General features: G+C 45.8%; 1 protein-coding gene across 4 annotated transcripts in view; it reads left to right on the top strand.

Annotated features, from left to right (window-relative positions):
- Nucleotides 1-26,142, top strand: part of ACSL1 (acyl-CoA synthetase long chain family member 1) — a 71,003-nt gene that overhangs the window by 25,554 nt on the left and 19,307 nt on the right. For 3 of the 4 annotated variants that reach the window (XM_021694263.1, XM_021694265.1, XM_021694264.1), the window contains exons 2-7: nucleotides 1,535-1,761; nucleotides 14,878-14,992; nucleotides 19,357-19,421; nucleotides 22,197-22,298; nucleotides 24,903-25,002; nucleotides 25,448-25,626. In XM_021694263.1, coding sequence (XP_021549938.1) covers nucleotides 1,567-1,761; nucleotides 14,878-14,992; nucleotides 19,357-19,421; nucleotides 22,197-22,298; nucleotides 24,903-25,002; nucleotides 25,448-25,626 — 756 coding nt within the window. In that variant the 5' untranslated portion in view covers nucleotides 1,535-1,566. Of the gene's footprint in view, nucleotides 1-6; nucleotides 1,762-14,877; nucleotides 14,993-19,356; nucleotides 19,422-22,196; nucleotides 22,299-24,902; nucleotides 25,003-25,447; nucleotides 25,627-26,142 lie in introns of those variants that run through there. The other variant, XM_044912811.1, reaches the window with a different exon arrangement.

Below are 26,142 nucleotides of genomic sequence, written 5' to 3'. Positions count from 1 at the left end.
TGTGTGTGTGTGTGTGCGCGCGCCTACACAGAGCTGTTGTAGCACAAGACTGTCTGAGCTGAGCAAATATACTACAGGATTGGTGGCCAGTGAAAGCTGAATCCTCTGCTACCCGATTAAAAAAAAAATGAACGATAGTATAGGTTGAAATGTAAAGATGTCTGTATTTGAAAAAAAAAAATTATCTTCAGCCTTGTGACCTAGCTATTTAAAAGAACATATAATAAGTAGCTCACAAATACCTTCTGAATGATAGCTAAAACGTTAGCACTTGGCGGGTTGGCAGGCTGTTTTTGAGAAAAGCCTTCAGAGCATTTACTATGATGCCCTTCCCTTTACTGTCAAAGGCGCTTTAAAGCACTTCTTCATCAATAGTTTTCTCGTTAGAATTACTCTTATTTATTATCTGTACTGCACACTTTTTATAATGATGTATATATAAGTTGTCTGTAACATCCAGTGTGAGGCTTTTCATCTAGTTTTCTTCTGTGTGTTTTTGGCTTCTTAATTTTGTTTGTAAACTCTTTGTGGGCAAGCGTTGTTTTTAATTAACTCTATCCCTTCCTGTTCTGCACACAGGACTAATCACAGAATCTTGGTAGGTGAAATAATGGTAGTACCTAGAATGTATTGAGCAGTTTCTGGTGCCCCATGCCATTCTAAGCTGTCGGTGTAAATCATTTAGTCATTATAAAAGCCCCACGAGATTGCTACTATTTTCAGCCTCCATTTATAGGGAAACAAGGCTCAGGGAGGCGAAGTAGCGTGTCCCCAATCCTACAGCTAATAAGCTGGGAAGACAGGATTTGGCTCTTGAATCTGGGATCTTAAGTACCATTCTGTACTTTTTCTCAGATACTATGCTGCAATCTCTCTCTAGATATTTGGTGGTTGGTTTAAAGTTTATGTGCACCCTTTTATCATTATAATATTTTAGCTATAGTATCTCAAGGAATATAAAGGAGATTGTTTGATCAGAATAGCGAACTACAGTTGCCTTGCATTTGTATTGCTGCTTTTGTGGTACAGAGTATGGGGAAGGTGAGAGGCACGTTGGAATTTAGGTTGGTGTGTTTTACCCATTGGGAGCTAGTTCTGAGATGCGTGGGAAGAAGCAGGCGCGGACGGCCGTTAGGTGGTGTGGGCTTATTTGTACTTCTGTCTCTTTCTTCTCATTAGCCATGATAAGGAGAGTTGAGTGTATCTGATCAGGTGGAAGAGAACAGAGACGGTATCAGGGAAGAAGGTGGTAACTTACGCCACTTGAGCGTGTTGTGACAAGAATTCTTCGTGAGCGAAACCTTTTTAATGTGGGGAATGGAAGCTCGACACAAAATGATAGACATAAAATGAATTTCTAAAGGGTTTTTAGAGAAATGACATTTGACAGCCAAGAAAAGAGCTGGACCATTAGACTGTGGGCTTAATGCCTTGATCGGTCAGCCAGGCATCAAGCCGGATGGCTGGCCTTTGGGAATTCTGGAGACAAGTCTTGCCTTCCTGAGAGGAATGTGACATTTTTCTCTTTTGACAGAATTCAGCTTAGGGAACCACCAACACGGGACGATGCAAGCCCACGAGCTGTTCCGGTATTTTCGAATGCCAGAGCTGGCTGACTTCCGACAATACGTTCGCACGCTGCCGACCAACACGCTCATGGGCTTTGGAGCTTTTGCAGCGCTCACCACCTTCTGGTACGCCACGAGGCCCAAAGCCCTGAAGCCACCATGCGACCTCTCCATGCAGTCTGTGGAGGTGGCGGTAAGTGGAGGGGCCGGCCTGCCTGCCGTGTGCATTTTCTCTGTGTTCCCCCGGATTCCCATGTTGAGTGCTATCTTGGTCGACATCAGTCACCTTCAAATACTTGTTTGCAAGGGCGCTTTGTAAGCCAAAATGTGCTCAACACACCAAAGTTTGTCAACGGGGTAGTAGATGGAGGGTAGGGGCCAAAATATAGGGCAGAGGGACAAAGGAGGTGCTGTTGGTGGGGTGTCTCCCTTTAGTCACACAGAGGCTCATTGCACAAATCCTATTGAGTTTCAACCCTATGCCAGGCGCTGCAGGAGGCCCAGAGGGTTCCGTGAGTGGGAAAGGATAGGCATAGAGTTGCTGCTCCTGCAGGGCTCACAGAGAAGAGAGTTGTCGAACAAACGTTCCGGAAGGAAGGATTTCATCTGTGGTATACCTGATACTTGGAACACCTCCCCCAGCTTTTGAAAGGAACTCTGAGATTTCGCCTAGGAAAAGGTGAGGCTAGGAACTTGCCAGAATAACATGACCACAGAATTTCAGGTAGGACATGAACAAGCCAAGGGCGTTCAGGAGATATCGAAGGTTGAGTTGTTGAAGACCATGGTTGTATAGAACTTGGGCAAATTACAGGCCATGTTCATGTCGTCATGAAAATGAAACCAGAGCGTGTGTTCCCTCATTAGGGCTGAATGGGTGGGATGGCACGGGGAAAGCTAAGGACGCTTTTCAGAAAGATTCTTTCTTAATGCTTTGGCTCTGCCTTCCTTCCCTTCTGAATCTCTTTAGTACAAAACGTGAGGGGTTGAAAAGATGAAGCAGCCAGGTTCTCACTGGTGCTGGGCCTCTTGGCCTACTCTCTGCATTGTAGTCTCTCGCTTTCCCCTACCCAGGGCAGAATCGATTTTCAGTATTTATAACTTTCAACACACGTAAAGAATGTTTCTTCTTCCCCATCCTGCCCTGCTCCCCAGGCTGATGGCCATGAGCAGGAGAGGTGCCCTTTCAAATGAAGCCTTGGCCTTCATTGAGTACCTCTTTGTTATTTATAGGGTTTTAGTTCTTTGCTTTCCTTTAGACAATTGATTGGATTCATTAATTTGAAACTTCTAAAATATATGGAAGATATGTCAGTCTAATTCATGCCAAAATGTAAAAATAGAATGACTGAATTATTGCCAAGAAAAGTTGGTTCTATACCTTGTTTAGAAGGTGAACGTGACTTAATATTTTACCTCAGCTAATCACAAACCATGAAAGAGTAGAATTCAATTTTCCTAATAGATGTGTGTGAGGTTTCTGACATTCCTTTTTTTCTGGAGGAGGACCTGGTGTCTCATAGTAGCATTACCATCGCTATGGAAAGAGTACTTGGCAAGTGCAGATTTAAGATATTTATAATTTAGCAGTAACTGTAAATGCCTAATATGTATTGTATGAGAAATTGTGGAGGTGCTTACAGTGTGCTTTTTAAGCTCCAGCTAAGCATAAAGTCATTGTGAGACTTGGGAAAATAAGCATGCATGTCCTCCGTAGGACAGATTAAAAATTACCGATAAGCAGAAAGAAAATTAAAATCTCCAATTCCACTGCCTCGCAGAGAGGCCTCCTGATTTTTCTTTTCACTTATAGAAATGGATTTAGCTCTGATTTTCAGAACTTCTAGGTCTTAGGAATAGTTACAAAATTTGCTTTGCATTTCTAAGAAAGAACTTAAAATATTGAATTTAAGACGAGCTTTGAGTTCTGATACTCGGTAATTATAGGGGCTTTTACATAGCTAGCATGGTCATACGGACTGCTATGGCAGAAAGAAGCACTGAATTCACTTCATTATGTATTCATGAAGAGCCGGCATATCTGGCACGGTCCGAGGAACTGATTGCCAGAATAAAATGTTGTTTTGTTCCTACTTTGAAAACAAGTAAGTGCCATTTGCCACTCCACACCCTGATCCCCCGCCCCCTGCCCCGATTTCGCATCCAGATTTTTACCCTCCTTTTCCCATAAACCTTACCTGGATATTAAAATGAGAGGAATCTGCACTTTTCGGTTTTGCTGCATCTCATTACTCCTCACAGCGGCTGATTCCAAGCTACACCTTCATAAAGTAGCAGCACAGAAGTTCTTGATAAGTTACAGCTTCTGACATTTCCTTTTATAAGTCAGGGTCAAAGGGGCTCCCGGGTGGCTCAGTCGGTTAAGCGTCTGCCTTAGGCTCAGGTCATGACCCTAGGGTCCTGGGATCGAGCCCTGCATTGAGCTCCCTGCTCAGCGGGGAGTCTGCTTCTCCCTCTCCCTCTGCCCTTCCCCCCTACTTGTGCTCTGTCTCTCTCCCCCTTTCTCTCGCTCTCAAATGAAGAAAATTAAAAAAAAAAAAAAGTTATGTTAGCACTCGAGCTGTAGCCCCATGTAGGAAAGGCAGTGAGGACATAGGCTGCAGAACAGGACAGAGAAACCGGAGTTTGGAACAGAATCCAACAAGCCTTTCCTAACTTTCAGGCATATTTGATCTGGACCGAGTTTAGAGGGCTATGCCTGTGGTTTCGGGGCCCGAAGCGCTGCCTGAACTCTGAGCTGTGGAGGGAAGCGAGTTTTCCTGTGTCCGTGTGGCCCTTAATCACTTTCACAAGTGACGTGCATGTTTCCAGGTTTCAGCTTGCCTCTGCCTGTTGCCTGAGATCCCCATGTCCCTTGGTGAGGATGACCTTCGCCGCAGTGACTAGAATCCCTTCGGGACCCGTGAGGGCCCAGGCCGTGGTGGTTGCGGCTAAGGGACAGAGGAGAGCATGATGGTGCTGGAAGGGACCAGGGAAGCGGCGGATGTGGTAGAGGCTGGGCCTGGCTCCTCTGCTTAGACCAGGCAGCTTTGGGCAAGTTCCCCTGACTTTCCTGACCTTCAGCTTCCTGGAAAACAGGAGTGACAGTTTCTGTCCTCCCTCGTGGACATTAAGCGGACTGCATAGATACTTGCAGAGTGTCCACTTGGCCCATACTAAGTGTTCAGTAAATGTTAGTTTTCTTCTTCTAAAAAGGCCTCCTCTTTTAACGGTCATGTTTTATATACAAGAAAACAGCTGAATCCAAAGAAGCAAAATTGTATCATACAGCTAGTAGAATATCAAGAGCTCTGTTCTGCTGCTTTCATTACGGTAGTTGAAAGTTATATATTATAGGTAGGGCTTTTCAGGGGCAGGGGGAGGAGGAAAATAAGGATAATAAGGAAAGTTTGGGTCTGTCTATATTAATTTTTTTAAGATTTTATTTATTTGACAGAGAGAGAGAGCACAAGCAGGGGGAGTGGGAGGGAGAGGGAGAAGCAGGCTCCCCGCAGAGCAGGGAGCCTGATGCGGGGCTCAATCCAGGACCCCCAGGATCATGACCTGAGCTGAAGGCAGATGCTTCACTGACTGGGCCACCCAGGTGCCCCTACCTACATTAATTTGAAGAGCCAGTGGCTAGACCTTTGGACCCAGGAGCAGCCTCTTCTGAAAATGGGTATTGCAGGCAAATGAGTCTGCAGGTAGTGATGGTATGGAAGGAAGAAAAGGAACAGGTAATAGAAGAATAGAGTCTGAGCTTCCCGCACAGGTTGGGTGTGGGATCAGACACCATCAAGGATGGGATGGGAGTGAGGCCCGGGGCTGGGAACATGGAACTGAGCTAGCAGCAAAAGTGGACTTCTGGTGAGCTTCTGCCTCGCCTCCTCCTCTGCCCCTGCACCAGGTTGGAAATAGATGGGGTCAGAGCAAAACTTGGTGCTGATGGGGTCATAGGCCCACCTACCAGAGTTTAAGGGATCAAGGCAACAAACCATTCCAAAGTATAAAAAGGAATCATTGTAATTGCTGAAGGAGGTAGTAGAAAGAATATGAGAATTCCTTTAAGCAGTGAGAGATAGGCCTTGAGATAGCTTACTTGTCAAATTAAGATGGAAAGATTTTGGGTAACTACTGCTAGATTATAATGTACTTAAATGAAAACCCAAGTTATTTGCTTTGTTTTTAAATATTAGAGAAGGAAGTAAATTTTAGGATGCAAAAAGTTTGTGTTTTTTTTAAGATTTTATTTATTCATGCGAGCGAGCGCACAAGCAGGGGGAGGGGCCGAGGGGGAGGGAGAAGCAGACTCCCGGCTGAGCAGGGAGCTAAGGCTGGTCTTGATCCCAGGACCCCGAGATCATGACCCAAGCTGAAGGCAGACTCTTAACCGACTGAGCCACCCAGGCGCCCCCCAAAAACTTTTTTTTTTTTTTAAAGATTTTATTTATTTATTTGAGACAGAATGAGAGAGAGAGAGAGAGCACATGGGGGGGGGGGGGAGGGTCAGAGGGAGAAGCAGAGTCCCCGCTGAGCAGGGAGCCCAATGCGGGACTCGATCCCAGGACTCCAGGATCATGACCTGAGCCGAAGGCAGTCGCTTAACCAACTGAGCCACCCAGGCGCCCGCCCCCCAAAAACTTTTTTATACCAATAAATCCATAGCCTTTCTGAGACTTCATTTTAAGAATATCAGAACTTCGTTTCAAATTTACCTTTGTCAACTAAACCAATTAGTCTGTAACAGATTCACTGTTTAAACTTGTTAGTTATGGCTCCTTGGTTCTAGTGTGGGTTCATATCTTTCAAGATGCAGAACCGGTTCTTTGGGTGTCAGTCATCTTGTCTAAGTTAGATGACTTTCACACCAGGTGAGCTAGTGACCTTCAGGCGCATGATGGCTGGCTCCTCCTTCAGCATGAGAGCTTGGGATTGACCCGTCCACATGGTGGGCTATATACGGTTAGCAGCTTGCTGTAGCATTTTAATCCCGTACTCCAGATGGTCTCTTATGGAGGATGTGACACTCTGGATTTCATCCTCCGTGAGTCACAGAGTAATGATCTGACAGACATCCATTCAGAAGCACTTGAACATCGGCCAAGTAATGTGTGCACAATCCCTGGGAAGAAGAGGCCGCTGGCCTCCTGCAGTTTACAGGCCAGAGGGCAGTACCGCCAAGGACTCCTGCCCTCGAGCTAGAACTCTGGTTCATTCTCCCATAAGAACTCTGAAAGGAGCAAACTAAATGTCACACATCTGGCCTGTGAACCAGTGCGCCACAGATAGCGTGGTTTTAAGTCTTGACGACGACTCGCGTGGGACTTGCACAGACAAACGGCCTGCCTCTGGGGTCATGACATCGGCAATCCAGAGAGTGAAAATGACCCAAAGAAGTTGACTCACAGAAGCAGTGAGGAGAAGGGGGGTTGCCTGGGGCTGGAGGCCCAAACTTTCAGCTGCCCCCTGAGCAAGGCCTGAGGCGCTCACCTACAACATGGCGACTGCGGTTGAGAACACTGCACTGTACAATTGAAATTCGCTAAGAGAGTAGGACTGAAGTGTTTTCACCGAAAAATGAAAAAATAATGTAAATTCTGAGGTGATGAGATGTTAATGACTCCATGGTGAGAATCTTTTCACACTGTAGGCAACACTCTGGGTACACTCTAGGGGCCTCACGGTTTTATCAATGACACCTCAGTAAAGCTGGAAGAACAAAAGGCAAAGAATGGCACTGCGCTGGACTTGAATGGCTGGGGCTGGTTCCGAGTGGGGGCGCTGTTTTCCAGTGGGGCGGGGGCAAACTCGGCCATGAGGCAGAGGTGCAGGGAGGGTCCGCGTGGGAGCTGCCAGGGCAGAGCAGGAAGAGACGTTGTCTGGGAAGGGCAGGTGCGTTCAGCTAGTGGAAGCATGGCCGCCTTTCTGGCGGTCTGTGGCAGAGCACCTGTAAGAGGGGGTGTTAGACTCATGAATTTGAACCCGGTGGGAGGTCGCAGGGGAGCGTGAAGAGGAAGGGAGGAGTATTAGGAACAGTCTAGTTGTTTCTGCAGTCACTTGTAAATAGAAGCCTAAATAAAAACAGAATTCTCATCCCTGGGAAGGCTCGGAATGGTCGACTAGAAGTCTGGGTGGGACTTCCAGAGAATCTCCTGGTTTGATCGCTGGCTTCAAACCTGTCAATAATGTGTAAATTGTATATACTTAATGTACAGATAATTGTGTAAATCCCTGTTTGGGGGCATTAACCTTCATTTACTTGCCGTTTGTAATTGCAGGTGTCCTGGTCAGTATTTCCCCACTGCCCGTGCTTCCCCCACTGCCCATACCGGATGTCCACGGAGCTGGGTCCAGGACATTTTAGATGTCCTGCCAAAGCCTTGCCCTGGGGCTGTTTTCTCACCTGATGGCAAAATAACGGGGTGTGTGGTCAAACAAAGATGTATGCAAAGATTTGCCTTTCTTTCTTCTTCTTTTTTTTTTTTAAAGATTTGCCTTTTTAATCTTATCCCTAGCAGCTTGGCTGCTGTGGCGTTCAGAGAGTTTTCAGACACATTTTTTCTGAAGCGTTATGGCATCTGAGGGCATTTTCAACAAGCAGTCCTAGCAGTTGGGGCAGTGGGAGTGGATGGAGAGAATGTATTTGGAGGGGTGTTTTTGTTTAGACGTATTATTCTGGGAGTGTGCAAACATCAGCATTCTCATACCTTGCCGTAACTTTAGCACCTCTTCTAAGACTCTGCAGGCTTCTTAATGACCAAGCATGAAAAACCTTGCTGATTACTTTTTCTTAACTGCACTCACGTTGTAGGAAACTTAACTGAGCTTCTATATGTTTTTAGGCTCATCTACTAATTGAAAGTGACTAGGGATTTGAATGAGGTGGTGCTGGTCACGGGGCAGTGGTGGTTGGGTGAGTGGGCACAACAGCGAAGGACAGGCATGACAGAGAACTGAAGGCAGAGTTTCTGATCTCCCTGCCAAGACCGGGCCACAGAGGATATTAAGTAGCTGCCTTTAGGAATTCAAAGAAAGAAAGATGATTGTTTTAGAAAAATTTATTCCTCAGTTCCATTTAACTGGGCAGTAAAAGCTTAATCCGTTCACTTAATAGGAATACGGTAAAGCAGGTCTGACAATGCAATTTGATTTTGTACGAAGGATGCTGCCTCTCAGAGGCTTCGTTAAGCAGAGAACGTGTATATTTATAAATGACAGAAGTGTGTGCTGGAATATTTATTTAAGTTTACAAATAGCCTGCACCCAGGCAGGGTCAACTCATGCCAAATGACAAATACCAACTTTCTGAGCCTCTCGACAAAAATCCCTGCTTCTCACATTCGTGTCTAGAAGGCCAACCATGGATAAGAAAGACACTGGTTCCCTTTAGAATAGTCAAAAGTGGAGCAGAATGTCTCGCATATTCTAAATGGCAGGCATGTAGAGATGCTGTAGGCAGTTTTGTTTTGCTGGCACAATGTGTGTTTGTGGGTTTTGGATTTGGTGGCTCCAGACTTTCTTCCCTCTCGTGGAGGTGGGAGGATGCTATTTTCCCTTTGGTGGTTGGCTGGTTTGCCCTGGTGATGACATTGAAATGGGCTTGGGGGCACAGAACTATAGTTTCTAAGTGCCGTGCCAGCCCCCGATCCCCACCGAAGCACATCCTCCCCTTGGGATAGCGGGGGCTCAGGAAGTAGGAAACTGGGGAGGGGGGTTGAAATGGAAGCCCTTCTGAGGATTAGAGGAAGGTGTTGAAGAACCAAATAACCGAGTCGGCCCCCGGTGATCTGGGCCTGGCTCCTCGAAGGTAGAGATGAGCGGTATGTGGGTGAGTTTGAACCTGCTCAGGATTCACAAAAACCTCTTACCATACCGGATGTCCGCGGAGCTCAGTCCAGGACATTTTAGATGTCCTGCCAAAGCCTTGCCCTGGGGCTCTTTTCTCACCTGAAGAGCCCCTGGTGTGTAAGAGGCGCTCAGGAAATACTCACTTAGCTTCCAGCTTTCCTGCATTCAGATGACAGAACCCAGCACTGATTGTGATGTGATGGTTCTGCCCTTTCTTTCCTCCCTCGGCATAAAGGATCTCGGGAAGTCAGCTAGTTCAATGGTGAGCATGAGCCGTGAACCTGAGGGTTCCCCATTATCCTGGGACATAGACAGTTCAGCATATCATGGGGAGTCTACGTGTGTTTTGTCTGTTCGCGTTTGGGAAGTATGGTTGGGAAAGTCACCGACTGGCTGGCCTTTAAAGGCCCTGGCTCATATAGCAAAGATGTAGCGTTGCTGGAAATGAGAATCAATGGCCAGGGAGTCTCTCTAAGAGGTCACTGGATGGAAGAGTGGTTTTTGTGCCTGAGAAGCAGACAGTGGTGTTCTGGGCAGGGTAAGATGCATGTAAAAATATAAGTGCTGGGAAGAATATTTCACATGGAACATATTGGCAACAGAAAAAAAAAAAAAAAGCCAACAAAAAAATCCCGTGCCCATGCCCCCAGGACTGTGATTCTACCCGCTGCTTTTCCCCCTGGAGATGGATTTAACATGAAAATCCAGCCACGTCTTCAACAGCTTCCTTACAAGTTACACATTCTCCTTGCCTGCCTTGTCTCCCTCCCTCTTCTTGCCCCTCCCCCCCAGCAGGAGTAAACAGCAGTAACACAAGAGGAACTTGAATGTCATGACCTGCAGATATCCATTTTCTAGACTGAGAGGAACGAGACCGGTTTATAAAGCCTGGATCTTTCTATCCCCCAGAAATCCTCAAGGATGTAATTCCCTTTTGGCATTTAAATATGAGAGTGCACAAAATGACTCTCACCATCAAGAGTCCTTTTTATCAAATATAGGTTTCCCCTGCTATCCAAAAGTAGAGCGCCCCTATGAAAGCTTTTGTAAGCCTAAATGGCATAAAGCAAGAGTGTCCCCCACTTTCCAAAAGTTCAAGTTATGCCACTTCCGTTTTACAAAAGACCTACGTAAACACAAAACTCCTTTTCGCATGAACGCAAAACTCCTCTTCGCATGAACTCAAAACTCCTCTTCAGATTTCGTCTGGTTAGTGAAAACAGGTACTACTAATGTGGGTCTTTCATAAAGGTCAAGTGTCATAAAGTGAACTTTCAGAAAGCGGGAGCAAGGGCCCATATTGGCAAAGGTTCTGGTCTTGGGAACCACGGATATGCAGATGTCCACTGTGGTCCTGCCCTTACTGGCCCCACATGGAACTTGAACTTTCATGTCCTAATTCAGCTCACGTTGGGAGACTGACCTCAAGAGGGACCTTAGCTTATATAGATGTTGCCGAATGGACTCAGGACCACTGATGTGATCATAGTGTGTTTGACTCACGATCTTCTCTAATTTTTTAAATTGGAAAAACTCTAAAACCACATTAAAGAAGTGTATAGCATAATCCTCCTCGTCACTCAATCTTACTGACTGATTTCCTGCACGTTTAATTGGGGTTGTCTGCTTACCTCTCCCTGTTTCTTTCTTTCTTTCTTTCATTTATTTATATGTTTGTTTGTTTATTATTTATTTATTTGACAGAGAAAGAGAGCACAAGCCAGGGAGAGAGGCAGAGGGAGAGGGAGAAGCAGGCCCCCTGCTGAGCAGGGACACCCTCCGCTCCACGGGGCTCGATCCCAGGACCCTGGGATCACTACCCCAGCAGAAGGCAGATGCCCAACCAACTGAGCCACCCAGGAACCCCGCTCTCCCTGTTTCTTGAGCAGAATTGAAACCCCGGCCTCTACCCTCCATCTGTAGGTTATATCAGAAGTCCGGAAGTTGTTTTTTTTTTTTTCATTTAAGTAGGTGTTCCTAGAAATAGCGACATGCACTTGCATGACCCAGTAATGGAATGCCCTCCTTTTGAAATGGCTCGATTTGTAGCACATATAGACATTTGAGCTCGGTTGTTTTAGCTGTGATTCCCAACACTCAGAGTGCAGTCCCTCCCCTTTGTAGGTATAATTAAGGTGCTAACACCCAGCGTATACAAATAGCATTTTGTTCAGGAAGAATAGCACATATGCACATCAAAAATGATGCTGCTTCAGGGGAACATGTGATCATTTCATAGAACAACAAATTTCAAAGCACAAATCTTGCTTAGTGCCCCCCCTTCCCCTTTCATTCAGACTCCTCTCTTGAAATTACAGAGTATATTACAAGTAAGTGACAGTGTGACTTTTTATCCGGTTTCACCTATTCCTTAAACGGTGTACCTTTTTGGCATAGAGTTCATTTATTGCTTCATCTTCAAACCTTTGCTAAATATTCTAATTGCTAATTAGAATAATAATAAATATCTTGTCTGCAGGTTGCTTTGTCAAGATGATGGCTGTTTGGGATATAATTAACTTCTTTAACTTGGATTTGGCTGTTTTACCTCCCTGTTTCTCAAAGTTTTGAGGATTGTATACCACCAAAAAATTAACCTTAGCCAAAGGATTATTTAACCAAAAGTTTGTTATAAGATTATACTCTAGAGCAGCGATTCTCAAAATAGGAATTGGAAGGTTGACCTACTATCTTGAAAGGGATATGGTCTCCATATATCCAAAGCTAAACTGACGCTCTTCTCAAACCTGGTGCCCATGCCCAGTCTTCTATTTTTGATTAAACGGAACTGCTATTTTTAGACCTCCTTTAGACCCAGTGACTGGCCAGATCCCATTCATTAACCCTTCCTACTTCTGGTGTCACCCTTCTCCCCATTCCCACTTGCCACTGCCCTCACCCAGGCCCACATGAGTACATTTTTCTCTAGTCCTTTTCCCTCCATGCCATTCTTCATGCTGCTTACTCGCTTCTTGTAGATGTCTTTCTGAAGCATTATTCCATTTTCACTACTTTCCTGCTGGGACCTTAATGTCCCCAGTGAGTGGTTCTCACTTCAGCATGCTCCAGAATCCCCTGGAGGGCTTGCTGCACTGCTGGATAACACTCCCAGAGTTTCTGATTCAGTAGATCTGGTGAAGGGCAAGCTAATTTGCTTTCCTTAGAAGGGCCTGGTGTTCCCCAGACCATCCTTCAGGGACCTTGGCTCGAGGACGAGCCTGTGCTCCAAAGATTCCAGGCTACTCCTGTCTATTCATTCTGACTTCCTGAGCACTCTTGCCTCAACCTGTGTGCCGTGGAGCACCTCTGGGGATGTAAGGATAAGAGTCACTTGGGTTCCTTCGGGAAAAGCTCTGTGTCTCACTCACCTGATTCCCCTCTGCCCCATTGACAGCTGTAGGAGTTCTCAGTGGAATACTTGGGGAGGACAGCATTGCTTTTGCAGAGAAACCCCTGAGTGATACCATGCAAGTGATATCGAGTGTCAGGACGAGAGGTGGAGGAGAGCCCATTCCTAAGCTGAGGTCATGAGGACCTGTCTGGGCTACCAGGCTGCCTGTGCCTCCTGGCCATGCTTGCTAGGCGGAGTGGGCTGGGCTGGACCAATGGGCAGCAGGCCGTTACTTACTGCAGAGTCTGCTCCTCTCTACCGGGCGTACCTCTTTTCTTAGCTTTTTTCTCTTTCCCATTTTCTGTCACTCCATCCCTTGCTCCTTTTTCTCCTACCTTAGCCGTGATACCCTGGTTCTTCTTGGTGGGTGGCTTCCTGGGTTGAAAAGGCTTCCAGTACTTATGGTAAAGCCACAAAATTGCTTCTGAATTTTAATCCGAGTATTTGTTGGAGAAAAGATCCAGGCTAAGCAGGACTCTCATTATAGTTAGGGCACGTTACAGGGTGTCTGAGTAGTATTCTACATATTTTATAGGACCTATTTGATAGGACCAATTTTGTTTAGCTAAAGACAACCCTGGACGTGGACACATGGGATCCCCATTTTGCAGACAAGCAAACAAGACTCAGAGATTAGGTAATAATAATGCATGATTCTACAGAGCAGAGATTTTCCCACCATTGTGCACACAAAGAATAACTTCTCTGCTTTATTAAGTAGTGTGTTATAATTAATAATCATGTTTGGAATCATGGCTGCAGGTATTAGAAAGTGTCTGTCAAGATAGAGAAGACTGTGATGATGAGTAACATATATCATTGGGTGATATTTATTCCAGAAAATGATGATTAGCTTTAGATCAAGTGTCAAACACATATTTAGTACATTGTAGATAATGAAAGAGTTTATATAAATGTAAAGCATAGAAAAAAGTCTGGAAGGAACTCATCGAACTGATAATAGGGGCTAGTCATTTTTTTTTTTTTTCTTAAAATACTTCTGTACTGGGGCGCCTGGGTGGCTCAGTTGTTTAAGCGACTGCCTTCGGCTCAGGTCATGATCCTGGAGTCCCGGGATCGAGTCCCGCATCGGGCTCCCTGCTCAGCAGGGAGTCTGCTTCTCCCTCTGACCCTCCTCCCTCTCATGCTCTCTGTCTCTCATTCTCTCTCTCTCAAATAAATAAATAAAATCTTAAAAAAAAATACTTCTGTACTGTTGCTTTTTTTGAAGTACATATATGATAAATTGGTTGGGGAGAGAGCTTGTAGGAGGAAATATGAAGAATCTTACCTAAATCCTAAAAACAAAACAAACAAATGAAAAACAGAAGAAGAAGAAAAAGGATACATCAAAATCTGTCTGGTGGTCATGACCTATAAAGGGTCTCCATGTTGGTTCTTCCCCCTGGAATGCATCCCATTTCTCCATCAGCTCTGCGTGCTCAGACTCTGCTCTCTGAGACCCAGCCTTTGCTCCTTCTTCGTGAAGGGTTTCCTCTCTGCTTTCTTCAAACCTCATGCTAGAAATGATGTCTCCCACTTGTGAATGGTCCTTTCTTGTAGTACCAGAAGTTCTTGTATCCTCATCTGATTTCCCCGGAGAATCAGAAGTTCCTAACAGGTTATATTGCTGTTGACACAGAGATAAAACAGTGGCAGTAATCTCAAAAGGAACATACATAACATGATAGAAGTAAAAGCGAATGGTGTGTCATTTCCGTGAGAGCTGATGCAACCTTGGACTTCTGGGCCATTGATGGTGGAGGTCTGAGGATGCTCAAGGCATGTGTGTTGGTCGCAGGTTTTCAGTCCTCCTGCTCTCTTCGCCTTATCCAGCCAGACCCCTGGGACCCTCTGATAGCTGTTTGGTTTTAGCCTTGATTCTCTGAAGCCTGCACTTGACCCCAGACAAATGAGTTCTCTTAGCAAATCCTGCACTTCCGTTCGTTCAACAAATACTGAGCAGCTCCCCACAGGGGCCCTATGGAGGGCCTGGTGGGCATGCACGTTAGGCTTTTTATTTTTAACATTTTCCTCTTAACGTGCTCATGAGTCTGTCTCTTTCCACAGGGTAGTGATGGTGCTCGGAGATCCCCGCTACTGGATAGCGATGAGCCCTTGGTGTATTTCTACGATGACGTCAGAACCTTATATGAAGGCTTCCAGAGGGGCATCCAGGTGTCAAGTAAGCATTTTCTGAACTTGTGTGACTAATGCTTAACGATTTTCATTCAGAACAAACAAGTGGTCTCTCTTGAGGAAGTTGTATTTGCTCTCATCTTCCATCTACTTCCACCTGTTCAAGTCCCCCTCCTCCCATAGCATCTCCCAGAGTGAGCCCCAAAGCACATGAGCCCCTCTTGCTGCTCCCCAGGTAGAGTGGGTTCTATGGTCAAATAGGTTTGCAGCGTGTCCTGAGTTTTATGGAGAGTCTCACATACATCAGCTCATTATTGGGCTCTGACATTTCCTGAGGTCAAAAGACAGGTTTAACGGGGCCCGATCCAACATTTTCAGACTTACTTGACCATGAGACCCATATTTTGAGAAATGAACACCGACATGCCAAGGAAGCAGCGTTCTATGAGACCCTTTGCAAGGGTCAGCTCATGGGACCAACGCTTCCGTACTAACAGTGGCCTGAGAAACCCGGCCTGCCCTCCGCGGCTCCTGCCTACCTTTCCGGCCTCTCTCCCTGCCAGGCTCCGGGTAGACTCTCCTCAAGTTACGCTGAACTTCTTGCAAAACCTGGACCTCCTCCCCTTTCTCATAACCCCACGCCTTTTTGCGCTTGTCTTTTTCCTGATCATAAAGCCTCTTCTTTCCCACCTCCAGCCCAGGGTGCTTGCTATGCACTTACTAACCCTCTGCAGCTCCTGTTGCATTTCTCCCTTTTCTGTAACGCCACCCTAGTCTGTCATTTTCATCTCCTACCTCCAGGTGAGGGCCCTCCCTCCCCCAGCATCTTGTACTTATTTCTGTAATAGCCCCGCCAGGGCACAGAGGCATTCACCTGCTGTTCTGTCCCACTCGCCAGGGCTCCTTGAACAGGTGGCCGTCTCTTCTCTCGGCACTGGTACACAGTAGGTGCTCCATTAATGTGTCCTCAGTGATGGAGAGAGTACCCCCCCGCTTCCCGTGCCCCCCTTTGTGTTTTAGCCTCTTCGTTTTGGCTTGTTCCAGGTTACTCCCTAGAAATGGTCTCTGGGATCCCTGTTTGTTATTTAAATCTTTTGGTGATTAGCCTTTATTTTTGCTACAACTAGCTAGACTAGAGTCCCCTGACAGTCAGGGACTGCATATGACATGTGCTCAAAAGTACCCTGTTTTTTACTGGGTACTGGTAACATCGGATTGCTCTAATGTGTTTTTGACCAGTATTGCTGTAACAGATTCATTAAGCCCCATTCTAAAGAGAAAGCAAACTTCTATATTATGAACTTGTTCAAAGTCAGTGTCAGGGTCAGGGTTGGTCTGTGATAGTAAATATCCATATAACCACTTCAAAATATTTATATATTAAACACTTCTCTATGTATAGATGTGTATATATGTATATAGAATCTTTCCCATTACCACAAAGTCATGTGTAGAAATGTTCTTACGTTTTTCTAGCAGAGAATGAATTCATCCTGGTAGTATGGTGACTTACATTATACTTCTGACTCTCCTCTGACCTCAAGACAGTACCTTTATTTTTTTGGTCACTTTCTGTACTTAGAAAATGAAAGTCTTATATGAATGTTTCAGAGAAGTTGAAGAAAACAGAGCTCACTCTTCTTAACCTATACTGATTGAAGGAAGCTGCTTTGCAGGTCACTTTCGCCTTTTTTTTTTTTTTTTTCCCCGAGAGGAGCTTTTTATCCTAAGGTTTTTTTTTTTAAGTATTTTTTTAAAGATTTTATTTATTTATTTGAGAGGGAGAGAGCACGAGCAGGTGGGAGCGGCAGGGAGAGGGAGAAGCAGACTCCCCACTGAGCAGGGAGCCCGATGCTGGGCTCGATCCCAGGACTCTGGGATCATGACCTGAGCCGAAGGCAGACGCTTAACCGACTGAGCCACCCAGGCGCCCTTATTCTAAGCTTTAATTTTCCTAGACTACCATAAGATAAGCCTTTATAGGAGAGCAAAAACCAGCATCTAGATAAGGTAGTTGGGAGTTTGTTGAATGACAGGAGAAGCCAGTGTGGAGTTTTTAAACCTCGTCTTTTCAAACTGTACACAGGGAGCTGCTTATAAGGAGGAGGCCTCTGCCTGTGAATCTGTGGATTCCTGTCCCTGGCTGCACTGCAATATCCCCTGGGGAGCTTTGAAAAAATACTGAGGCCCAGGCTCCATCCCCATCCAATTATATCAAAAATTTGGCTGGGTGATGGACACTGGGGAGGGTATGTGTTGTTATGAGCACTGGGTATTGTATAAGACTGATGAATCACAGACCTGTACCCCTGAAAGAAATCATACATTATATGTTAATTAATTGAATTTAAATTTTTTTTAAAAGTTTAAAAAATTTTTGGTTAGTAGGGCCTGGGTATGGTATTTTTTTAAGTTCCTACTGTCCTGGAGCTGGGGTCTGCAAACCTTTTCTGAAAAGGGCCAGATAGTAAATATGTGGGCTCTTCGGGCCACGTGGTCTCTGTTAGGCCTGCTCAGCTGAAGGTTTTAGATAATATGTAAATGAACGAGTGAGGCTATGTTCCATAAGACTGTGTTTACAAAAACAGGTGGCAGGCTTGATTTGGCTGCAGCCTAGACATTGCCAGTCCCTGTTCTCGAAGAATAAAATAACGTTTCATATGGCACATGTCTGAAAACAACTGATGGAACTTGAGGTATCTGGCCTGGTCTTCACTGCAGTCCCAGTGAATGGCAGAGGGTCTGAGAATGAGGCCCTTTGTGCTCTTTCTGTTTTCATCAGAGCAGTAGAGACAGCCAAAAGTCCGTGTGAAGCAGTGAATCGGTCCAGCCTGGGTCCTCCCCATCCTCACAACTGACCCACACACGCGCGCATCCCACTTCTCTTCTCAAGGACAAAACTCCATGTCATGGGCCCAGCCTCGTCAGAGCTGCTGATTGGGCCGTGCTCTGCCTTCCTGCCCCCGTCCTCCAGGCCCCCAAACCGGATCAGGACACCTTAGCTGACACTCAAACCCAGAATGGGGAAGCCGCATACATTATAGTCTCAAAACAGAAATGTAGACGGGCGCCTGGGTGGCTCAGTCGTTAAGCATCTGCCTTCGGCTCAGGTCATGATCCCAGGGTCCTGGGATCAAGCCCCGCATCAGGCTCCGCGGGAAGCCTGCTTCTCCCTCTCCCACTCCCCACTGCTTGTGTTCCCTCTCTTGCTGTGTCTCTCTCTGTCAAATAAATAAAATCTTAAAAACAAAACAAAACAAAAAACAGAAATGTAGATCCCCTGTTCCAGAGGGGAGGTGACAAAAAACACCCTGTAGAAGGAATGATGAGGCCCAGCTTACCACAGAGCTGGCGGGCGAGCCTGGGTTAGTTAGGAAGCATTCTTGTACGTGGTCAGCTCTGATCATCGGAACATGGCAGCTTTTTCTCTTTTTTTTTTTTTTTAGGTGGACATAGCTTTTCCTTCAATAGCTACAAACTGAGCATAAAGTGAGCTTGGAGTTAATCTGTAGAAGGAATCTCATGATTCCAAATATAAATGATTCGAGTGATATTTATTATTACTGTGCTAGCCCTTAGCGTGAATACTTAATATGGGTCTTCTTGCTTCCTGCTTATTCAGTACGTAAATTAGAGTCAGGACACATCCTGATATTTCTTAGTTTTTGCTTTCACAAATATCCCCTTATTTTCTCTTGATTTTGCCTCTTTTCCTTATTTTTGTTTCTCTGCAATTAAGGCTTCACCCATGTAACTACATCCCAGGTCATCAGAATTTGGGCAATTAAGAGTCATCTTTTCCTTCTTATATTCTGAGTTAGAATGCATTACACTTTAGAAATTTTGAGGAATTCTTCTGAAAACCTACACCAGGATTTCTTTACCATGCAGCTACTGACTCCTTTCTAAACCAATAGGGTATGGAAGAATTCACAGACTGAGTGTCCTTAAAAATTGTATTTGCCTCATATCCTTTTTTTTTTTAAGATTTTATTTATTTCTTTGAGAGAGAGTGGGCGAGAGAGAACAAGCAGGGGGAGCAGCAGAGGGAGAGGGAGAAGCAGACCCCCTCACTGAGCAGGGAGCCTGATGTGGGACTCGACCCCAGGACCCCCGGATCATGACCCGAGCCGAAGGCAGAGGCTTAACCGACTGAGCCACTCGGGCGCCCCTGCCTCATATTCTCTTATCTTTCCTCTTCTCCTGCCCCATTTAAGAAACAAAACAGCGAAACAAACAAAAAATCAGACAAGAACCCAGGGAGAACACATTTCCAATCTGAACTCCTTATTTCTAGTCTGGGGACCAAAGTCTACCTGATACTTTGTAGTATAAAGTGGGATACAAATTAGAATATTTATGCACGTTAAATCCATTTTTTTGTTTTTTCCTTTTTTTCCCTTTTTTTAGATAATGGCCCATGTTTAGGCTCTCGGAAGCCAGACCAACCCTATGAATGGCTTTCATACAAACAGGTGAGTTTTCTGGTTCTGTGGGTCGTCATGCATGCCGTGGGGCTGAAATCCATCCCTTCTTGGAGCCACTGACTGTGAGGGCTGTAAGCTTGCTGTAGAATCTGTGCACTGGACTAGCTCAGAGCTCTGGGGTAAACGTGCATCATCCAAAGGGAGAAGTTTTACACAAAGATTTGGGAAAAACTGGTTAAGTAACTTAATTGGTGGGTCAAAAGCACTTTCTTGTAGAACTGAAGTGGATGCATTGTGAAGTAGAATATAATTCTATGATAACGTTCTAGAAATGTGTTTGAAGCAGGTGACTCTCTCCCAGAGCCCATGGGGGGATAGAAATTCTCTGCCTTGCAGGGTACTAGAGACATTTAGAAGCCCCACTATAGAGCAACTCTCTCATTTTATAGATGAGAAAACATCCCCTAGGAAAGGACGGGACTCGCCTAAGGTCACAGCTGGTCAGTGGCAGAAACAGGACCAGAAGTGAGCTCCACATCTTCTGGTCTAGGGCTCTTCAGTGCATCGTATGAACCCGGCCAGCTTGGGACTGGTGTGACATTGAACCCCAGGGCAGCCACAGCGAGCGGTACAGAGGCTCAGAGACGACACCTGCAGTATCGTACAAGCACAAAGGAAGCTGGGATCTGGGCGGATTTATTCTTGTCCCTCTGCAAGCCCAACTGATCCACAGCTGCAGCTGTTTAAATAGTTTCTGACAGCAGGGAGCAGAGCAGGAAGACATTGCTTTTTATTTTTATCGTGATAACAGGATATCTCGAAGCTCCTGCTTCCCCCGCCCCCATGGACGTAGGACCCCAGGGGTGTATGGGAGCCACTGGAAATGTCCGCTCTGCTGCCTTTTGTTTCCAGCACAGCTGTCCAGGAAACAGCTCTGTGCTCTAGGGGCAGGTCGTCCTGTGGCATTCGTGAATACAAATGAGCTTCCTCCTTCCATGTTTGGTGTGAAGGGTGCTTCTAGCAGTTGGCACGCTCTGGAGTGTACGTGACAGGAGATGGTCACGAGGAGCCCCAAGGAGCCACGAGGAACTCCTGAGGCCCTCCCTAGACTGAGACACACACCACATGCTCTTCCCCTGCGCTCCTCTGAGGAGGAATGAAATGCGAAGGCTTTGCTTGCGTAGCTCTTGACAGAGAGCAAAGAGGCAAAACAGCTCGGTGTACCTTTCTTGTGGAAGGAGCGAAGAGCTGTGTAGCCCCAGGGGCCAGAGGGAATCCACCGCTTTTATTTTGCATTACCAGAGCCAAAATAAAGTTGCTGCGGAGCCTCCTCATTTTCACACGTGGTGTATAAACAGTTGATGTGTGTTGGACACATAATGTTGCATGGTGGGGCTTCAGGCCTCACAGAATCCCCAAGTGCTGTCTGGTTCCTTCTGTTGTATGCTGGCTGGAAGGCAGAGAAGGCAAGTCCATGGCAGATTGGATTTTTCAAGGCGGGTTGAAAATCAGTGCGTTTTCTGAAGGCGTTAATCTGTGTTTTTGTACATTTCAGCCAGAGGCTGGTGACGATCTAAAACTAGACCCACGGGTGGGGCGCCTGGGTAGCTCAGGCGGCTAAGCGTCTGCCTTAGGCTCAGGCCGTGATCCCAGGGTCCTGGGATCAAGCCCCGAGTCGGGCTCCCTGCTCTGCAGGGGGCTTTCTTCACCCTCTCCCTCTACCTGCTCCCCCTGCTGTGCTCTCTGTCTGTTAAATAAATAAAGTCTTTAAAAATAAATAAATAAAACTAGACCCACGGAAGCCAACTCTGGATTTGTACATTCAAGTGTTTTCGTTAGCCTAGCGACTCTGACCTTTGTGGGGCTAGGAGCCCCTTTGAGGTTTTCTCAAGAAAGGTATGGAGCCTCTTTCTAGAGCTAGAAATGCCTGCAGGTTATCCCGATATGCTCTGCAAACCACGGCAGCATTTCACGGGTTCCCATCCCCGACATGCGAGCAGAGGTTGTGAAACAGGCTGTGAGTAGAAAAACAGTAAGCATATTCGTATCATTCTTGCTGTCACCTCCCCTGTGTCAGCCCTCCTTCCCATAGGCAGAGTGCAGTGATGCTATATGGCAGGACAAACAGAGTTCTGGGCCAGAAGAGGTGTGGCTTTATTCCCTACAGGCGTGGGTGCAATTTCAAAGTGCTCTTGAGAAGCCATCAACTGAGAATCAAGAAAATGATTCCAGATTTGAAGATTTAAAAAAAATTATTTTTTAGTTACTTTGGGATAGGAATGGGGAGAGGACAGGGCCAGTTTTATAGTCCTACCTAATTTTTTTGAATCTACCTATTTTTACTTGCAATAAGAGTATTTATTTTCTTATTTATTTATTTTACTTAAAATTGTTACAAGTTTTTTGAAGGTGTCCCCCAAATTTGCTCTTTCTGTATTTATAGCAAATGACAAGTTTTGGCAGCTTTGCTGCTCTTTATAACTACCAATAGTCACAGTAATAATAATAATAATTCTGTGTCCTTGTATTACTTTTATAATTTTATAAAACTAAAGTGTAAAATAGAAATGTGTCAGAAGGCCTGGCATCCACTGACCTGTGACCTGCAGCTGTCGGGATCTGATTCGTCCGCTTCGCAGAAGGAGCCCTGTGATCAGTTCCCTTAATGGTGTGTTCTGGTGAATCAAGCCTTGCGTTTTACAAAAATGTAGAGCAGAAAGAGTGCCTGTTTGCTCCCGCGGGGCTGCTTGGCCATCACCCCGTGAGCTTTGTTCCTTGCGTTGGGCCTGACGCAGTTCCTGATATTTGTCCTCCCCATTCTAGGTTGCAGAGATATCCGAGTGCGTGGGCTCAGCACTCATCCAGAAGGGCTTCAAGGCTGCCCCGGATCAGTTCATTGGCATCTTCGCTCAGAACAGACCCGAGGTATTGACCATGAGACAACAATTGTGTGTGGTGTTGAGAGTTCTCAGATGGAAGAGCCAGTTGGGAGGTCACACCTACCTTTGCCCAGGACCTGATTTTGTGCTCTGATCTCTACTGAGAATATATGTCTCTGTGTTACTCCTTAGAAAGTGACACAGTTATCTTATGATCTCGCTGATAGGTGGAATTTAAGAAACAAAACGGAGGATCATAGGGGAAGAGAGGAAAAAATAAAACAAGATGAAATGAGAGAGGGAGACAAACCATAAGAGACTCTTAACCATAGGAAACAAACTGAGGGTTGCTGGAGGGGAGGTGGGGGGATGGGGTAACTGGGTGACAGACATTAAGGAGGGCATGTGATGTAATGAGCACACCGGCTGTTATATAAGACTGATGAACACTGACCTCTGCCTCTGAAACCAATAACACATTATATGTTAATTGAATTTAAATAAAAATAAATAAAATTTTTAAAAAAGTGCCACATATGAAAACCCAAGCCAGGGCCTCCTTGGCCTTTATGTTGCGGGGGGGGGGGGGGAATCTCTTTTTGGATTATTGGTTTTGTTTTTTTAAAACCAGGTCTCAAATAAAAACTAACAAAGAGGTTACTAGAACAAATAACTCACAGAGACTCTTCTTACCTTAAGGCTTATGTCTGTGATTAGAAAAATAGCATCTGTAAATTGTAGAGAAACTTGGACACATTTTTGTCAGTTGCAGACTCTCCTCTTTGCTCTCTGAAAGGTAGGAGCTTGCTCTCTGATCAGATTACAAAATTTAAAATACCCTGAGCAGCGGGGAAAGTGCCTTGACCGTGAGTCAGCCTTAATGTGGGGGTGCAGTCTATCTGGCTGTCGAGTGCGCTGCATCGTACTTCTGCAGATCCTTGCATTAAAGGTCAGTTTATGTGAGAAGCCCTTTTGGAGCTGTTGCTTATAGTGTTCATGAACAAATTAGTGGCATAACTTGGCTGGGAAAAATTCAAGCACCTAAGCTTGAAAGAATTGAATTGATTCTTGTGTCCAAAAGACGTGTGGGCTCCATCCCTGTGCTACCGACTGTTTTATAAATGAGCATGGTTTCCTACAGTTTTATGTATTGGTATGGGAAAAAGAGCATTTTCCCACAGCTGGATGACCAGGCTCGTGAAATTTAGTTTCTTTCATCTCAAGTAAAACTCATTCAAGGGAACACATCCCAGATTTTTGTGTGAGTGGAATTTTATAACGAATCTATCACGAGGACAGGTATTCCTTACTTCACAGAGTAAGCTCCTTCCTGTATTTATCAGCTAGTTTAATAAATGTTTATTGAGCACCTACTATATGCCAGGCACTGCGAGGCTCCAAAGCACAACAGTGACTTGGATCCTCCTCCTAAGGTACCATGTGAGGGAACACTGGCCCATAAGCTGATGCTTTCTCTGTAGCGTGGTAAGCGTGGACACAGGGAAAAAGGATTATGGGAGCTCAGTCAAGGAGGACTTCCTGGAGGTGGCCTCCCAGTGGCGTGTTGAAGGATGTGAGGGTGGGGGAGCCAAGGGAATGTCAGGAACAACCACATGTTTGCATCAAGCAGCATGTCTGTGTTGGGGAAGGAGGCATTTTCTTACGGTACCACACGGCCCTGCTGAGGAGCTTGGACCTGACCTCCATGTTCACAGCTTCAAATTGGTGCCAGGAAAGCAAGGGGGGAAAAACAGTTCTGGGCCAGGTGAATATGAGTGCGTCGTGCTCCCTTCCTACAGCAGCTACGTCTTTATCTGTGCGTCGGCGTTCTGCAGGGGATTCGAGAACCGCAGCTGGAGGTTAACGGTGCCGCCAAGGATTTTAAGTGAAGGGCTGATCTCACCATGTTTGCCGTGTAGACTGAGTAGTTGCCGCATGGCTGATGAGTTTAGAGGCAAGGGGACCAGTTACTGTATCATAACGTCTTTCCCTTCACCACTTTTCTGGGGAGATTTTGCCAGAACATTTTTCCTGTTACACAAGTGTGTGTCCCTCCTTCCCCAGTTCCCAGGTCCTACTGCACACAGCTGCCAGGTTGGTCTTCCTCAGACCCAAGAGCCTCTGTTGTGCCGAGAAGCCCTCCGCAGCTGTGCATCCCCCGGGGAGTGGAGCCAGGCCCCTCCCTAGCCGCAGCCTGGCCTACTGGAACACCCATTCCGGCCAGGGTGCTTACCCCCTCTTCCCTGCTCTCCATCATGCAGTCCCCACTACTGGGGTCTCCTTGCCTTTCTCTCTGTCTGTCCAAACCGTGCTGCCTTGGCAAAGGGTGAGCTCAGTTACCTTCCCCGAAAAGGTGGCCCACCGTGGTCTCCCTCGTGTCCAAGTCGGTCACTCTCTTGTATTGTTAATTATCTTTTCCCATATTTGCCTCAGTTCTTCCGGCAAATTGCTCTTTCCTTCGAAGAAGGGGCAGGTGTTTTGTTCTCATGATGAGTCCCTCATGGTGCCTGGCACATGGTAGTAGACACACAAATGTGAATTTTGTCACGTCTCGTGTGTCCACTTTGAATCTCTCTAGAGTGTTGTTCTCCTTGGAGTGGTTCCATGACGACATCTCGTTTTCTTTCCCCGATCTTTACTGTTCATTTAGTGGGTGATCATTGAACAGGGATGCTTTGCTTACTCTATGGTGGTCGTTCCCCTCTATGATACCCTTGGAACAGAAGCAATCACCTACATAGTCAACAAAGGTATGTCTGTGGTCTGTGGGTGGACGTTGGCCTAGTTATCAGCTAGATTTGGTCACTTTACATTTGGTTATATTTGATTTGATAGGCATTTTATGTTTATTTTTTTAAAGGTTTTATTTATTCATTTGAGAGCGAGAGAGAGGGGAAGAGAGAGAGAGAGCATAAGAACCGGGGAAGTGGTGGAGGGAGAGGGAGAAGCAGACTCTCCTCTGAGCAGGGAGCCCAACACGGGGCTCGATCCCAGGACCCCGGGATCATGACCTGAGCTGAAGGCAGACACTTCACTGACTGAGCCACCCAGGCGCCCCCAGGATTTTATGTTTAAATGCACATCTATCTTTCTATTCAAAGACTGTAGTCCTTAAAATAACCTGGTGTCAGATATGATACAGTCAGGCTTTTAATATCTCAGAGCTCATTCTTCATTGTGTCTCTTCCTTCCCAGCTGAACTCTCTCTGGTTTTTGTTGACAAGCCAGAGAAGGCCAACCTCTTATTAGATGGTATGGAAAATAAGTTAACACCAGGCCTTAAAACCATTGTCCTCATGGACTCCTATGGCATCGATCTGTTGGAACGAGGCAAAAGGTGTGGTGTGGAAATCACCAGTATGAAGGCAATGGAGGTGAGTCATCCTGCCCACTTCTCTGATAGGTGCCCCTGTGGCCATTTTGGCTCAAATGCGGTATCCAGTGCAATCACACAATCCCAGCTCAACAACCCATAACAGACGCAGAGTGGAAATTCCTGTCTCCTTACTGGAAAGAAGAATTCTGCATGCATGCCCCACTGTGAATTCATCACATAGAAAGTATTCTCCTAAGACAAGTTGCAATGCTCACATATTTATTCTAGAGTACTGACAGGCCACGCCAATATATGGTAGAAACGTGCATTTCCAATTCAGGCGGAGATTTAAGTTTGTATGTCCTTATAGTAGCTTTCATGCCATTTACTTACTGATTTGTTTCTAAAACAGAGCCAGCTACAGAAATCTGCCTCATTATTCTTTTTCCCAAGTTGTGAATTTCCAGCATAGATGTTGGATTTGGTTTATTTTTATATTAAATTTCTTAAGATGCACATTAATCAACACTTTAAAGGTAATTACCATTCTAGGAAAATGAGTGGGGCCTATGTT

The sequence above is a fragment of the Neomonachus schauinslandi genome, chromosome 2, assembly GCF_002201575.2.
Source record: "Neomonachus schauinslandi chromosome 2, ASM220157v2, whole genome shotgun sequence".
Lineage (NCBI taxonomy): Eukaryota > Metazoa > Chordata > Mammalia > Carnivora > Phocidae > Neomonachus > Neomonachus schauinslandi.
The sequence above is the reverse complement of the archived record's forward strand: the minus strand, read 5'-3'. Positions and strand labels throughout refer to the sequence as shown.